At 42.0% G+C, this 15570-nt stretch overlaps 1 protein-coding gene across 1 annotated transcript; it reads right to left on the reverse strand.

Annotated features, from left to right (window-relative positions):
• Window positions 1-2109: 2109 nt before the first annotated feature.
• On the reverse strand, window positions 2110-14103 carry LOC128371764 (heavy metal-binding protein HIP-like). Its single transcript, XM_053332143.1, has 8 exons — window positions 13814-14103; window positions 13689-13730; window positions 13500-13541; window positions 13087-13149; window positions 4620-4654; window positions 4374-4401; window positions 2605-2733; window positions 2110-2390 (listed from the first exon to the last, which is right to left on the reverse strand). Exons 1-8 carry the CDS (start codon window positions 14079-14081, stop codon window positions 2110-2112), a joined length of 888 nt encoding a protein of 295 aa, XP_053188118.1. The 5' UTR covers window positions 14082-14103.
• Window positions 14104-15570: the final 1467 nt, after the last annotated feature.

The following is a 15570-nucleotide window of genomic DNA, read 5'->3' on the forward strand; positions in this document are numbered from 1 at the left end:
TCTCATCCACCCCCGGGGCCCTCCCACCGAGGAGCTTTTTAACCACCTCGGCAACCTCCACCCCAGAGATAGGAGAGCCCACACCCGAGTCCCCCGGGCCTGCTTCCTTACTGGAAGGCGTGTTGGTGGGATTGAGGAGGTCTTCGAAGTATTCCTTCCACCGATCCACAACGTCCCGAATCGAGTTGAGCAGCACACCGTCCCCACCGTACACAGTGTTTACGGTGCACTGCTTCCCCCTCCTGAGACGCCGGATGGTGGTCCAGAATCTCTTCGAAGCCGTCTGGAAGTCTTTTTCCATGGCCTCACCGAACTCCTCCCATGTCCGGGTTTTTGCCTCAGCGACCGCCCTAGCTGCGATCCGCTTGGCCTGCCGGTACCCATCTGCTGCCTCCGGAGTCCTACAGGCCAAAAAGGCCCTATAGGACTCCTTCTTCAGCTTGACGGCATCCCTCACCGCCGGTGTCCACCAGCGGGTTCGGGGATTGCCGCCCCGACAGGCACCAACCACCTTGCGGCAACAGCTCCGGTCGGCCGCCTTAACAATGGAGGCACGGAACATGGCCCACTCGGACTCAATGTCCCCCGCCTCCCCCGGTACGTGGTCGAAGCTCTCCCGGAGGTGTGAGTTGAAACTCTCTCTGACAAGAAACTCTGCCAGACGTCCCCAGCAGACCCTCACAATGCGTTTGGGCCTGCCAGGTCTGACCGGCATCCTCCCCCACCATCGGAGCCAACTCACCACCAGGTGGTGATCAGTTGACAGCTCCGCCCCTCTCTTCACCCGAGTGTCCAAGACATGCGGCCGCAAGTCCGACGACACGACTACAAAGTCAATCATCGAACTGCGGCCTAGGGTGTCCTGGTGCCAAGTGCACATATGGACACCCTTATGCTTGAACATGGTGTTCGTTACGGACAATCCATGATGAGCACAGAAGTCCAACAACAGAACACCGCTCGGGTTCAGATCAGGGGGGCCGTTCCTCCCAATCACACCCTTCCAGGTCTCACTGTCGCTACCAACATGGGCGTTGAAGTCCCCCAGCAGAACGAGGGAATCCCCAGGGGGAGTGTTTTCCAGCACCCCCTCCAAGGAGTCCAAAAAGGCTGGATACTCTGAACTGCTGTTTGGACCGTAGGCACAAACAACAGTCAGGATCTGTCCCCCCACCCGAAGGCGGAGGGAGGCCACCCTCTCGTCTACCGGGGTAAACTCCAACATACAGGCACCAAGCCGGGGGGCAATAAGTATTGCCACCCCTGCCCGGCGCCTGACACCAGTGGCAACTCCAGAGTGGACGAGAGTCCACCCCCTCTCGAGGAGACTGGTTCCAGAGCCCTTGCTGTGCGTCGAGGTGAGGCCGACTATATCTAGCCGGAACTTCTCAACCTCACGCACCAGCTCAGGGTCCTTCCCCACCAGAGAGGTGACGTTCCACGTCCCTAGAGCTAGCTTCTGCAGCCGAGGATCGGACCGCCAAGGTCCCCGCCTTCGGCCGCTGCCCAGCTCACAGCGCACCCGACCCCTTTGGCCCCTCTCACTGGTGGTGGGTCTGTGGGAGAGGGGTCCCAAGTCCCTTTTTCGGGCTATGCCCGGCCGGGCCCCATGGGGGAAGGCCCGGCCACCAGGCGCTCGCCTCCGAGCCCCGCCCCCAGGCCTGGCTCCAGGGGGGTCCCCGGTGACCCGCGTCCGGGCAAGGGACACGAAAATCCAATAGTCGTATTCATCATCGGGGTTTTCTGAGCTACCTTTTGTCTGGCCCCTCCCCCCGGACCTGTTTGCCATTGGAGACCCTACCAGGGGCATAAAGCCCCCGACAACTGAGCTCCTGGGGTCATTGGGACACGCAAACCCCTCCACCACGATAAGGTAGTAGCTCAGGGAGGGGGTTTTACTTTTAGTTAATGGTAATGGTGATAATACAAATTAAAGTCAGAGACAGCACTTTAACTTCATATTCATTCTTTTATTTCATATGTAGTTTGTTGCAGAGCAAAGTCAACACAGCAACAATGTGCATCCTTTCATATACACATGAATACTGTATGACTTGTTTATACACTATGCCAAACATTTGGGGGTAAATCAATTCTCATGTTTGAGTCTCACAGTGGAAAAAGCAGAAATCCGTTAAAGGAAGTATGATGAGCAGGATCATCGTATACAGCCTCGCCAGCAGGTAAAAGCAGGTAGACCTCATCCCCCTTTTCCAGCTGAAGAACCAGTGAATTAGAAACACTTGCCGAGCCATTTGAACTGTAATTATGAATGGCCAACACTCTCTTGTCATTGTGATAGAGATAAACCAACAAGCTTATATCAGAGCGGATATCTATTGTATTGAATGAGAAGTAGTAGGCTCCTCTGACTGGGGCTGTGAAGAGACCTGCAACAAAGTAAAAGGTCAAATGGGTGAAATCTTAAAAGGGCCAATTCAAAGAGAAATGTCTCCTCCTCAGAAAGTGTGCAGCTGGAGCCATAGTGGAGAAAAAAAGTCATGACAAAAGATGGAGTGAAAGCTGTAACAATGAATACATATTAAAATGAGTTCATTACATTATAATAGTTCATTTGTGTGTGTAGCAGAAAGAGGTGAGTACCTGTAGATGGACTGTAGACCTGACCAAAGTTGGTGAAGACTTTACTGAACTTAAGTGTGATGTCAGTATTGAAGGGTCCAACTTGTCCCTTGTCAGTGAGACCAAGTGAGAACGCCACCTTTGGTTGGTCTGTGTGGATGTGAGAAGATTCACATAGAGGAAAAAAATAGCTCCACTTATAAACAGTTGATGAACAAATTGTATTGTGGCTTCATAGAAACTGATGTTACTCTGATCCTGTTGCATTATGACTGTTTGAACGGAGCATGGAGCTTGTGTGAGACGGCAGTACAAGCAGGCTGATTACTGGATGAAGTTACTCTTTAATAATGATATAAGCAGTTTACCTGCATTCTGTCTCTTGAGCTCCTCCACCTCGTTTTCACTGGCGTTCATTCTGGCCTCCAACACTGTCAACACATTTAACATTAATATTATTGTGAAGTTTATGGTCAGCAGGTTTCAAGTTGTTAACATGATCACTATGGAGACTGACCTTTGTTCAGCATGTAGTGTTTTTTAAAATGTTTACATTTCATTAGTGCCACGGGTACTCAGCTCCGAAGAACTCCTTTCCAGACTATTTTTACATAACATGTAAACTTTTCAAACTATGAGCAGTCAAACGAGGAGTGGAAATCACTTTTTCTTCAAAGTTAGAGTGGAAGCGGCAGTTAGCTAGAGTGTGAGAAGCAGTAAAAAATAACCTTAATTTTTATATTTAACTCGAGGTCACAGCCAAACCGTAAAAAGGAGACAAATAATTTTTGGTCAAAATGTAGACATAGGTGTTGGGATTCATAAAATGTGACTTTGACAGGCGGGGTCTGCAAAACATTTAAACGGGGGCCCGAGACCGGCAGCAATACCTGTCTCACTCCTCATTGACCTTAATGTAATCATCTTCTTTTTACAAAATAATCTCACTCTGCGTTCACACTGAGCTTACTCGCTCATTTTAAAGAATATCTGAATAAAATAAACACTGTCAGAATCTGCCGGCTTCTGTGTCTCTCACGGTGTTTTCGGTTTTTGGACAGGAGTTACGGTTTTCTCACAGTTTGCAATTGTTCGGGACCTTGTCAGAAGCCAAATTCTTCAGAATTTTGAGAATGTTTTCCAAACAGATTCTCAAATCGCCGTAGCAACCGCAGGGCCTAGCTGCCCCTTAGCAACCGTAGAGCCTTAGCTGCCCTTAGCAACCGTAGGGCCTTAGCTGCCCTTAGCAACCTGTTGCTGGGCAGAAACTGATCTATTTTTTTGTGATTGGCTAATTCCTGTCTGTCTATTTTGCCAGTTAACTGAGCTAATTCATTTGAATGGAGAGATTAATTCATGTTTACTGTGGACACAATAAATAGTTGTATTGTTTTGTATTGTAGTTATATTATTTTTGGTATATAAAAAGATTCAACATTTATCAGTAGAAGATGAAAAAAATGTACATAATATAATTTCATACAACCAAGAAATTTAAAATAAAAAGTATAATAAAATCTACTCTCTAAATGATTTGAAGATTTACTTAATAATTTCATAACAGTGATGTTCCTGTCTGTGGAAAAAATGAAGTAGACTTTAATTAATAAGTTTTAAATAAATATGATCTATGCTTAAATATGATTAACATTCACTTAATATTTTCAAGGATGTTAAATTGAGAATAAAGTACATTCATAAGGAAAAAATAAATCGTGTACTCGTCCCGGCAGCAACCCCGTGGCACTCAAAATGTACCTGAAATTTTCTAGTTGATTGTTGCAGTTTACCTGCATTCTGTCTCTTGAGCTCCTCCACCTCGTTTTCACTGGCGTTCATTCTGGTCTCCAACACTGTCAACATATTTAACATTAATATTATTGTGAAGTTTATAGTCAGCAGGTTTCATGTTGTTAACATGATCACTATGGAGACTGAGCTTTGTTCAGCATGTAGTGTTTTTTTTTGTTTTTTTGTTTTTTACATTTTATTGATTGTTGCAGCTTACCTGTGTTCTCCATCTTGAGCTCCTCCACCTCGGTTTCACTGATTTTCAATCTGGCCATCATATCTGTGAACACATTCAACATTTTTAGGAGATAATCTACATAACAGGAACTTGAAATACTTGTATGTGTAGCTAATAAACAAGCTTTGTACTTTGCAGCTTACTGTTGTTCTTAATAATGATATAATCACTTTACCTGCACTCTCTTTCTTCAGCTTCACCACCTCGTTCTTGAGCTCCTCCACCTCGTTTTCACCGGCGTTCATTCTGGCCTCCAACACTGTCAACACATTTAACATTAATATGATTGTGAAGTTTATAGTCAGCAGGTTTCAAGTTGTTAACATGATCACTATGGCGACTGACCTTTGTTCTTCTCTTATCTTATCTTTAGAAGGTGTGGTGAACTTTATCACCCTCGGAGTAAATAAGAATGGATTAATTAAGGACCAAGTCGACGCTCTTTTTAGTTTCCTTTATTGCCAATAGTGGAGACAGAACTCTGATCAATTTGAGGCTTGTTAAAGAGTCCCTGTTCAATGGAGCCTTCCTGTCCTGTCTCTCTCGTTCTCTGTCTGTAAGATCTTTTATACCAAAGTTACGCCCCAGAATGTATACATCATCTTAAACATGAGCACTCTGCTTTTCATCCACAAAAGGACACAATCTATGCTTGTTTATATTCCAAATTCCAATGCCTCCGTTTGACAACCTCTAGATATTAATTACCATTATACAGAATGGTACCATTATACAAGATAGACCGAGTCGGCAAGCAATGAAACGCCACATCCGGTCCGGGCCGTGGGGGAAAACAAACCGTTTTCCCCATACACACTCATGCAAAAAGGCGGTATTTTAAACCTTTGTCAAACGCTTGTCCGCTGTCATTTCTTGGTTTGAATCACTTGTATATGCTGACAAAGGGCTATATATTAACTGAAATTATATTGACTGAAAGTAAGACATGACAGCAATAAACAAACACTTGCCGCGCTTTTACGATATAGGTCCGGCCGGCGACCAAGGGAACACCCACCTAGACTCAACGCTGTGGGGGAAGACCAACTGTGAAAGATCCACTTTTAAAAAAATATACGGACAACAATCAACCCAATCATGACAAGTTTTTTAATATATATGTAAAAACTATGTAAAATATATATACATGTTTGTCAGGTCCAGTTTGTACATTTGCATATATAAATGTGTATCAGCTGAAGAAAAATGTAAAAAATGATTGATTTTAGTTCATACTGTGGGTGGCATTAGGAAAAGTCCAGCTAAAAAGACGTGTATATGCTGTTTTTAGAGCTCTTAAATGGAAAAATGGGGCACATTTGAACCCTGAACAGTATGTGAGGGTTAACAGGTTCTTTATGAAATGTGCAAACTGTATTGATATTTCAAGTGATAATATTCTCATCATATGCTTTGTAGGGCCTTGTTCATCTAACCAGACAAAACACACAAGCTATTTGGATTTCATGAGTGCTTATATCTTTTTAACAGAGCAATGTTGCAACTGTGTAAAATGAACTGCATCATAGCTGCTCTCACAGAGGGAAAACCAGAAAACCATCACATTTTAAAGTCCACCTCGGCAGAGGAACCAAACCTTTACCGAGTAACGTAGTACTCATTTATAAACTGTTTACACCTTCTACTTCAAAGCTGGGTTGGACATAAATGGGTTTTATGTAGGGCTGTCAAACGATTCCTTTTTTAAATCCAGATTAATCGCAGAATTTCCATAGTTAATCGCGATTAATAGCATTTTGAATTGCATGTTTAAAATCCTGTTATTTTCCATTTGAAGGCAGTTTTAAGCCCATAATGTAAAGCATTTCTTACCAGAGTGTATTAACTGGGAATCAATCACGGCTCTGCTGCGACTCCCACACTCCAAAATGGTCCTTTGGTGGAGCTGAGGCTGGCTTGGCTGCACCTGGGTGTTTAGCGTGGAGGTGCTAACTCAAACTCCACGTACTCCGGTGGTAGTTAAACTCCGTTTGACACAGGTTGCATTTTACTTTTGACTTGTCAACTGAAGCGTCTGGAAGTGTTTTAAAGTTAAACAAGCCGTTCAAAAGTCCAGTAGCTCTCTTACTTTCCATCAGCGCGGTAGGTTTACTGCAGGAGGCCACTTCAAAGCATAGCGCTACAGCTAGAGGAGCCGTCTACGGGGGAGTAGAAGGGACAAAAAGGCTTGCAACATTAAAATGCCATAAAAAAAAATTAACGCGTTATGGATTACATTAATCTAATCGCGATTAACGCGTTAACGCTGACAGCCCTAGTTTTATGACATCATTGACCAATAATTGGTAATTTGATGTTTTTGACTTAAAATGTGTCTCATGACGTCATTGATTGCTTCAAGTAACCAGTGATGTCAGGTGAGATGTGACGTCAGTGTCGTTGAGGTTAGGTTACTTTATTGGTCTCCCTAGGGAGCAAGTTATCTTGGAGACAGGGACAGTGTTGCATAAATAACATACAATGAAAAACAAAACAACATGCAATACAAACATACGGTCAAAGACAGTGGTGGAACAAACGCAAACTGACACTGGATTTTTTCCAGAGCCTTGGCACTGTATACGTATCTATGGAGAGCTGGAATAGTTTCTGTCAGGCCGGAGATAGCTCCTCAGCAAAAGATTTCAAAATAAAAGCTGACAGACTGTCCGGGCCTGTTGCCTTATTAGTGTGAGTATTTTTAAAAACTTTAATGACTTTTTCTAGGTCAATTTCAATTCTATCCACATTAAAATCACAAATCACATTTTCCAAGACATCAGCACATTCTGCACTGTTATCAACATTAAAACGCATATAAAAATTGTTCAGTCCATTTGCCCTGGCAGTTTCATTGTGGGCGAAAAGAGGCTTCTTTTTAGCGTCCATGTTAGTCATATGTCTGATTGAGTCCCATAGTTTCTTTGTATTGCATTCCGTCAGATCTTGTTCTGGCTGGTCCCTATGTTGCTGCCGCGCTGTTATTATCTGTAGGTTCGGGTCCTTTTGGGCTGCTCGGACCTCCGCTTTGTCCACCTGCTTAAAAGCGGACATTCCTTAATGTCAGTGGTGAAGTAGGGTTTATTGTTAGGATACCGTTTAAGAATTTTCCTGGGTATGACAGAGTCGATGCAAAAGTTAATGTAGTCAGTAATTGCTTCTGTAGCATTGTCTATGTCTGCATCCTTGAGAAAAATATCCCAGTCTGTGCAAAGAAAGCAGCCCTTCAACTCCTCCAGTTTATCATTAGTCCATACCTTCACAGTCTGAGTGTCTGGTTTAGTAGATTTAAAAACTGACCGGTATGTGGGAAGCAGCTGTATTACATTATGGTCAGAGTTTTTGAGTGGAGGTCTGGCTCTAGCAGTATAGGCATCCTTAATATTTCCATAACATTTATCCAGTATGTTATTATTCCTGGTGCTACACTTCACGTATTGGTCAAAGCCTAGCAGGGTTTTATTTAAACTACAGTGATTGAAATCGGCAAGTATCAGCATTGGGGCGTCGGGCTTGATTTCTAAGTGACGGTGGACACAGTCTGCAATTAGATTCGCTGCCCTGCCCGCATTCCCGCTGGGTGGGATGTAAACAACACACACAAACAAATTAGTGAATTCCCAAGGGAGATAGTGTGGCCGCAAGGTAACACACAAAAGCTCTACGTCAGGGGTGCATATTCTCTCTCTCACTGCAAAGTTTCGGCACCAGCTGTCTTTGATATAGATACACACGCCCCCTCCGCGGAGATTATCCGGGACATGCTTGCCAAACCATGTCTCTGTGAAAGCCATAATGCCAGACTCACAGTACTCATAGCAGGCTCCCACCTGTTGGCGCAGATCATCCAGTTTACTTTTAAGGGAGCGGGGATTGCATAGGAGCATAGGCGGTAGTGGTAGCTTGGTGGCTGACCGAATACGTCGCCTGATGCCGCCTCCCCTACCTCGCTTCCTGGCCCTGCCTCGCTGGTGTTTCCCCCTGTGGAGTCGGCGCAGATCACAAGGCACATCCCGCAGAAGATCAGGTGACGGTAGAGCCCCACTATCCCGCAGTCCCAAAAGCTCCGTATAGCTGTACGTTCTCAGGCCGCTGTTGTTGATAGGGTCGTCCCCCATGCACTGGATGACTTGGCCAGCCAGGATCAGCCATGCCAACGCCAATACCTCCATTCCCCGCCCATTCACTCCACATACACGCAGCATACAGCTCAGAGCATGAGTAGTCCCCTCCAATAAATCTGCACATTTATTCCACCTGAACCTGACATTAGACGGGAACATTACAAACAAATAAAAGACATGCAATAGGAGCCCCTCTCCATGTCGCCAGCAGAGCAGCGCCATGTTGGGGATAGCAGAGAGTCCATTTAAAGATGCTGTGACACCACTGACAGTTCCTCACTCCATCTGAGCTCTACATTTTATATTTAGATGCAATATATCTGTGTTTTTTAATATGGTCAGAATATTACAGATTTAGGTTTTATTATTTCAAGCTGCAGATGCTTCATGTTCTCCGTTTCCTTCCTGAACTTAATGCACATTAACCCTGAAACACCAATGAGTCATATTTTAATACAGGAGTTATGAGATGAGACACATGTAGTACACAGATAAACCACCAGGGGGCGTTTTATTTCAACGCTGTCAATCAGTGAGAAAAAGTTAAAGTTAGAAAAACATTAGTTACTGGATTGATGCAATGTTGAATTACTAAATATTCAGTAGGTTATCCCCCCTTCTTCCTTCTTTCTGTCCTTCCTTCCTCCCTCCCCCTTTCCTCCTTCCTTTCCTTTCCTTCCTCCCTTCCTTCTTTCTGTCCTTCCTTCCTCCCTCTCTCCCTTTTTCCTTCTGTCCTTCCTCCCTCCCTCCTTCCTTTCCTTCCTTCCTTCCTTCTTTTCTCTGTCCATCCTCTTTTCCTTTCTCCCTCCCTCCTTTCCTTCTTCCATCCCCCTTTCTTCCTCCTTTCCTTCCTCCTTCCTTCCTTCTTTCCTCCGTCCTTCCTTCCTTCCTTCCTTCCTTCCTTCCTTCCTTCCTTTCTTCCTTCCTTCCTCCCTCCTTTCCTTTCTTCTTCCTCCCTCCTTCCTTTCTTCCTTCCTTCCTCCCTCCTTTCCTTCCTTCCTTCCTTGACTGGAGGACAACAGGAGGGTTAAATATTTAGTATTTTATTTTATGGTAACTTCCTGTTTAAAATGTGTTTATCAGATTAGAAACAGCAGGTATAGAAACTCATTTATCTGTTCATCTGTTCATCTGATCCACGTATTAGTAAATCAGGACCTTTGTGTACTACTATTTGTATTACTTTTAGTTAATGGTAATGGTGATAATACAAATTAAAGTCAGAGACAAGCACTTTAACCTCATATTCATTCTTTTATTTCATATGTAGTTTGTTGCAGAGCAAAGTCAACACAGCAACAATGTGCATCCTTTCATATACACATGAATACTGTATGACTTGTTTATACACTATGCCAAACATTTGGGGGTAAATCAATTCTCATGTTTGAGTCTCACAGTGGAAAAAGCAGAAATCCATTAAAGAAAGTATAATCCATAGTATTATCGTATACACTATAGCCAGCAGGTAAAACCAGGTAGACCACATCCCCCTTTTCCAGCTGAAGAACCAGTGAATTAGAAACACTTTCCGAGCCATCTGCACTGTAATTATGAATGGTCAACACTCTCTTGTCATTGTGATAGAGATAAACATACGTGCTTACACCAGAGCGGGTATCTATTGTATTGAATGAGAAGTAGTAGGCTCCTCTGACTGGGGCTGTGAAGACACCTGCAACAGAGTAAAAGGTCAAATGGGTGAAATCTTAAAAGGGCCAATTCAAAGAGAAATGTCTCCTCCTCAGAAAGTGTGCAGCTGGAGCCATAGTGGAGAAAAAAAGTCATTACAAAAGATGGAGTGAAAGCTGTAACAATGAATACATATTAAAATGAGTTCATTACATTATAATAGTTCATTTGTGTGTGTAGCAGAAAGAGGTGAGTACCTGTAGTTGGACTGTAGACCTGACCAAAGTTGGTGATGACTTTACTGAACTTAAGTGTGATGTCAGTATTGAAGGGTCCAATTAGTCCGTCGTCAGTGAGACCAAGTGAGAACGCCACCTTTGGTTGGTCTGTGTGGATGTGAGAAGATTCACATAGAGGAAAAAAATAGCTCCACTTATAAACAGTTGATGAACAAATTGTATTGTGGCTTCATAGAAACTGATGTTACTCTGATCCTGTCGCATTATGACTGTTTGAACGGAGCATGGAGCTTGTGTGAGACGGCAGTACAAGCAGGCTGATTACTGGATGAAGTTACTCTTTAATAATGATATAAGCAGTTTACCTGCATTCTGTCTCTTGAGCTCCTCCACCTCGTTTTCACTGATTTTCAATCTGGTCATCACATCTGTAAACACATTCAACATTTTTATTTTAAAGGAGATAATCTACATAACTGTGTAGCTAATAAACTAGCAGCTGTGTAATTTGCAGCTTACTGCTGTTCTTAAAGACCATTCAGACATTTTCTTCTAAACACATTAAATAGGTCATAAATGTATTTCTATAAAAGGTGTAAAAAGCATTTCAACCATTTAGATTTGAATTGTGGAGCTAGGCTTCACAAACTGTGTTTCAACATTTCTGTGTTCAGGATTTAGTGATTAGCATAAACCCACCCCTGCTGTTGTAGAGGTATAAATACATTTAGCACACACTACTACTACTACAGTCTACAGTTAGCCAGTTAGCTCAGTTAGCTGCCGAGCTAACAGCTGAGTTAGCAGCAGAAAGCTCTCAGACGTATCGTCCATGTTTCTGGTAGAGGTGGTGACTTTGATTGACAGGTGACACTTGGTAGGGGGCGGGGCTTCAGCGTTTGGGAGCATAGAAAGAGGCTGAGTTTTACACAACTTTGAAGCTTGATTTCATATATTTGGCGATTTTTTTAATAATTCAAATTTGGCAGGGTGGTTAACAACACACTTTTCTGTGGTATGTCAAACTCAGAACACATATTTATTCTTACTTTACACAGACTTTAATAATGATATAATCAGTTTACCTGCACTCTGTATCTTGAGCTCCTCCACCTCGTTTTCACTGGCGTTCATTCTTGTCTCCAACACTGTCAACACATTTAACATTAATATTATTGAGAAGTTTATGGTCAGCAGGTTTCAAGTTGTTAACATGATCACTATGGAGACTGACCTTTGTTCAGCATGTAGTGTTTTTTAAAATGTTTACATTTCATTAGTGCCACGGGTACTCAGCTCCGAAGAACTCCTTTCCAGACTATTTTTACATAACATGTAAACTTTTCAAACTATGAGCAGTCAAACGAGGAGTGGAAATCACTTTTTCTTCACAGTTACAGTGGCAGTTAGCTAGAGTGAGAGAAGCAGTAAAAAATTAACTTAATTTTTATATTTAACTCAAGCTCACGGCCAAACCGTAAAAAGGAGACAAATAATTTTTTGTCAAGATGTAGACATAGGTGTTGGGATTCCTAAAATGTGACTTTGACAGGCGGGGTCTGCACAACATTTAAACGGGGGGGGCAGAGAACAGCACCAATACTTGTCTCGCTCCCCATTGACTCTAATGTAATCGTCTTTTTTTCAAAAGAATCTCAGTCTGTCTTCACACTGAGTTTACTCGCTCATTTTAAGGAATATCTGAATAAAATAAACACTGTCAGAATCTGCCGGCTTCTGTGTCTCTCACGGTGTTTTCGGTTTTTGGACAGGAGTTACGGTTTTCTTACAGTTTGCAATTGTTCGGGACCTTGTCAGAAGCCAAATTCTTCAGAATTTTGAGAATGTTTTCCAAGCAGATTCTCAAATCACCGTAGCAACCGCAGGGCCTTAGCTGCCCTTAGCAACCGTAGAGCCTTAGCTGCCCTTAGCAACCTGTTGCTGGGCAGAAACTGATCTACCTTTTTGTGATTGGCTAATTCCTGTCTGTCTGTTTTGCCAGTTAACTGAGCTAATTCATTTGAATGGATTAATTCATGTTTACTGTGGACACAATAAATAGTTTTATAATATTGTATTGTTTTGTATTGTAGTTGTATGATTTGTGGTGTATAAAAAGATTCAACATTAATCAATAGAAGATGAAAAAAATGTACATAATATAATTTCATACAACCAAATAATTTAAAATAAAAAGTATAATAAAATCTACTCTCTTAATGATTTGAAGATTTACTTAATAATTTCATAACAGTGATGTTCCTGTCTGTGGAAAAAATGAAGTAGACTTTAATTAATAAGTTTAAATAAATATTATTTATGCTTAAATATGATTAACATTCACTTCATATTTTCAAGGATGTTAAGTTGAGAATAAAGTACATTCATAAGGAAAAAATAAATCGTGTACTCGTCCCGGCAGCAGCCCCGTGGCACTCAAAATTTACCTGGAATTTTCTAGTTGATTGTTGCAGTTTACCTGCATTCTGTCTCTTGAGCTCCTCCACCTCGTTTTCACTGGCGTTCATTCTGGCCTCCAACACTGTCAACATATTTAACATTAATATTATTGTGAAGTTTATGGTCAGCAGGTTTCATGTTGTTAACATGATCACTATGGAGACTGAGCTTTGTTCTTATCTTCTCTTATCTTTGGAAGGCAAAATTAATAATCAAATTCATAATTAATCAACAGCCAGATTCAAAATCTCATATTGAATGTATCTCTCCTAAGTAGATAAATATCTTTTGACTTCTCTTCAGTCATTTTGGGAATTAAAACTGGCAAAGGTTCATCCTGAACAACACATTAATATCAGATAAATGTATTATCATTGGTAGCATACATAAAAAAAGAAAAGTTTTTACATGTTATTGATTGTCGTAGCTTACCTGCGTTCTCTCCCTGGAGCTCTTTGACCACATTTTCCAAAACTGTGAATACATTTAAAGTTTTTCAGTAAAAGCTTTATTTTGAATCTTACATATGAATATCAGTAAACATGTTAAAGAAGTTTGACAAGAAAAATAATCAGAAACATAAATTAATTTTATATTATTTTATTAAATATAAATATCTACCTGCATTCTTCCATTCACTGGCTGTCAGTCTGGTCTGTATGGCTGGAATAAAAGCAGTAAATTACTCCTAAAAGTAATGTCTATGTGAACATTGCATGAATGTGTTGATCACTGTGTGAATGAACCTGTATTCTCCTGCTCCAGCTTCTCCATCTTGCTCTTGCTGTTCGTCAGCTCCACACTGTGTTGGATGGCCATGTCTCTCAGCTCCTTCAGCTCAGCCCAGATGTCAGGGCTGATGTTGGTCTGATCACTGGTTGATTTGACACCCAGGATCTCAGACTGAATCTCCGTCTGAGTGATGTCATTCCCTGTCAGCCCTCCACTCTCACCCTGAGCCCCCGTCCAGTACAGACAGAGCAGCAACGCCAGAAAAGCTGCAGCACGCCTCATTGTGAAATATCACCTCTTTAGACAGGAGGATGCAGTCTGACACCACTCGTTCAGTTCCCGTCTTTATATCCACGTAAAACAGGTCACTGAACTGCTGTATGAGAATTAAACAGCTGTCTTTGATAACGAATGCAAAAATAACACCAAAGATCCTTCAACACTAAAAGCAAACAACAAGTTAGAATCTTTCAAACCCATTGGCTGTGAAAGTTTGTAGAGTAAAGAGATGATAAGAGCAAAGTCAGTCATTAATAAATGTTTGTCAGGTGCAGTTTGTACATTTGCAAATATAAATGTGTATCAGCTGAAGAAAAATGTAAAAAATGATTGATTTTAGTTCATACTGTGGGTGGTATTAGGAAAAGTCCAGCTAAAAAGACGTGTATATGCTGTTTTTAGAGCTCTTAAATGGAAAAATGGGGCACATTTGAACCCTGAACAGTATGTGAGGGTTAACAGGTTCTTTATGAAATGTGCAAACTGTATTGATATTTCAAGTGATAATATTCTCATCATATGCTTTGTATGGCCTTGTTCATCTAACCAGACAAAACACACAAGCTATTTGGAGTTCATGAGTGCTTATATCTTTTTAACAGAGCAATGTTGCAACTGTGTAAAATGAACTGCATCAAAGCTGCTCTCACAGAGGGAAAACCAGACAACCATCACATTTTAAAGTCCACCTCGGCAGAGGAACCAAACCTTTACCGAGTAACGTAGTACTCATTTAAAAACTGTTTACACCTTCTACTTCAAAGCTGGGTTGGACAAAAATGGGTTTTATGTAGGGCTGTCAAACGATAATTTTTTTAAATCGCAATTAATCGCAGAATTTCTATAATTAATCGCGATTAATGGCGTTTTGAATTGCAAGTTTAAAATCCTGTTATTTTCCATTTGAAGGCAGTTTTAAGCCCATAATGTAAAGCATTTCTTACCAGAGTGTCTTAACTGGGAATCAATCACGGCTCTGCTGCGACTCCCACACTCCAAAATGGTCCTTTGGTGGAGCTGAGGCTGGCTTGGCTGCACCTGGGTGTTTAGCGTGGAGGTGCTAACTCAAACTCCACGTACTCCGGTGGTAGTTAAACTCCGTTTGACACAGGTTGCATTTTACTTTTGACTTGTCAACTGAAGCGTCTGGAAGTGTTTTAAAGTTAAACAAGCCGTTCAAAAGTCCAGTAGCTCTCTTACTTTCCATCAGCGCGGTAGGTTTACTGCAGGAGGCCACTTCAAAGCATAGCGCTACAGCTAGAGGAGCCGTCTACGGGGGAGGAGAAGGGACAAAAAGGCTTGCAACATTAAAATGCATGTTTGACCCCCCTGGTTTACACTGATCTTAAAGCATTACATCATCATTAACGGCCTGCATGAAGACTCAATGCTAAACCTCCACTACTATGTTTTCTGCACCCGAATCAAAAAGAATGAATCTCTTCCAGTAAATAATAAAAATAGAAAACATGATAAATATTCTAAAAGTCTT

This window comes from Scomber japonicus, chromosome 13, assembly GCF_027409825.1.
Source record: "Scomber japonicus isolate fScoJap1 chromosome 13, fScoJap1.pri, whole genome shotgun sequence".
Lineage (NCBI taxonomy): Eukaryota > Metazoa > Chordata > Actinopteri > Scombriformes > Scombridae > Scomber > Scomber japonicus.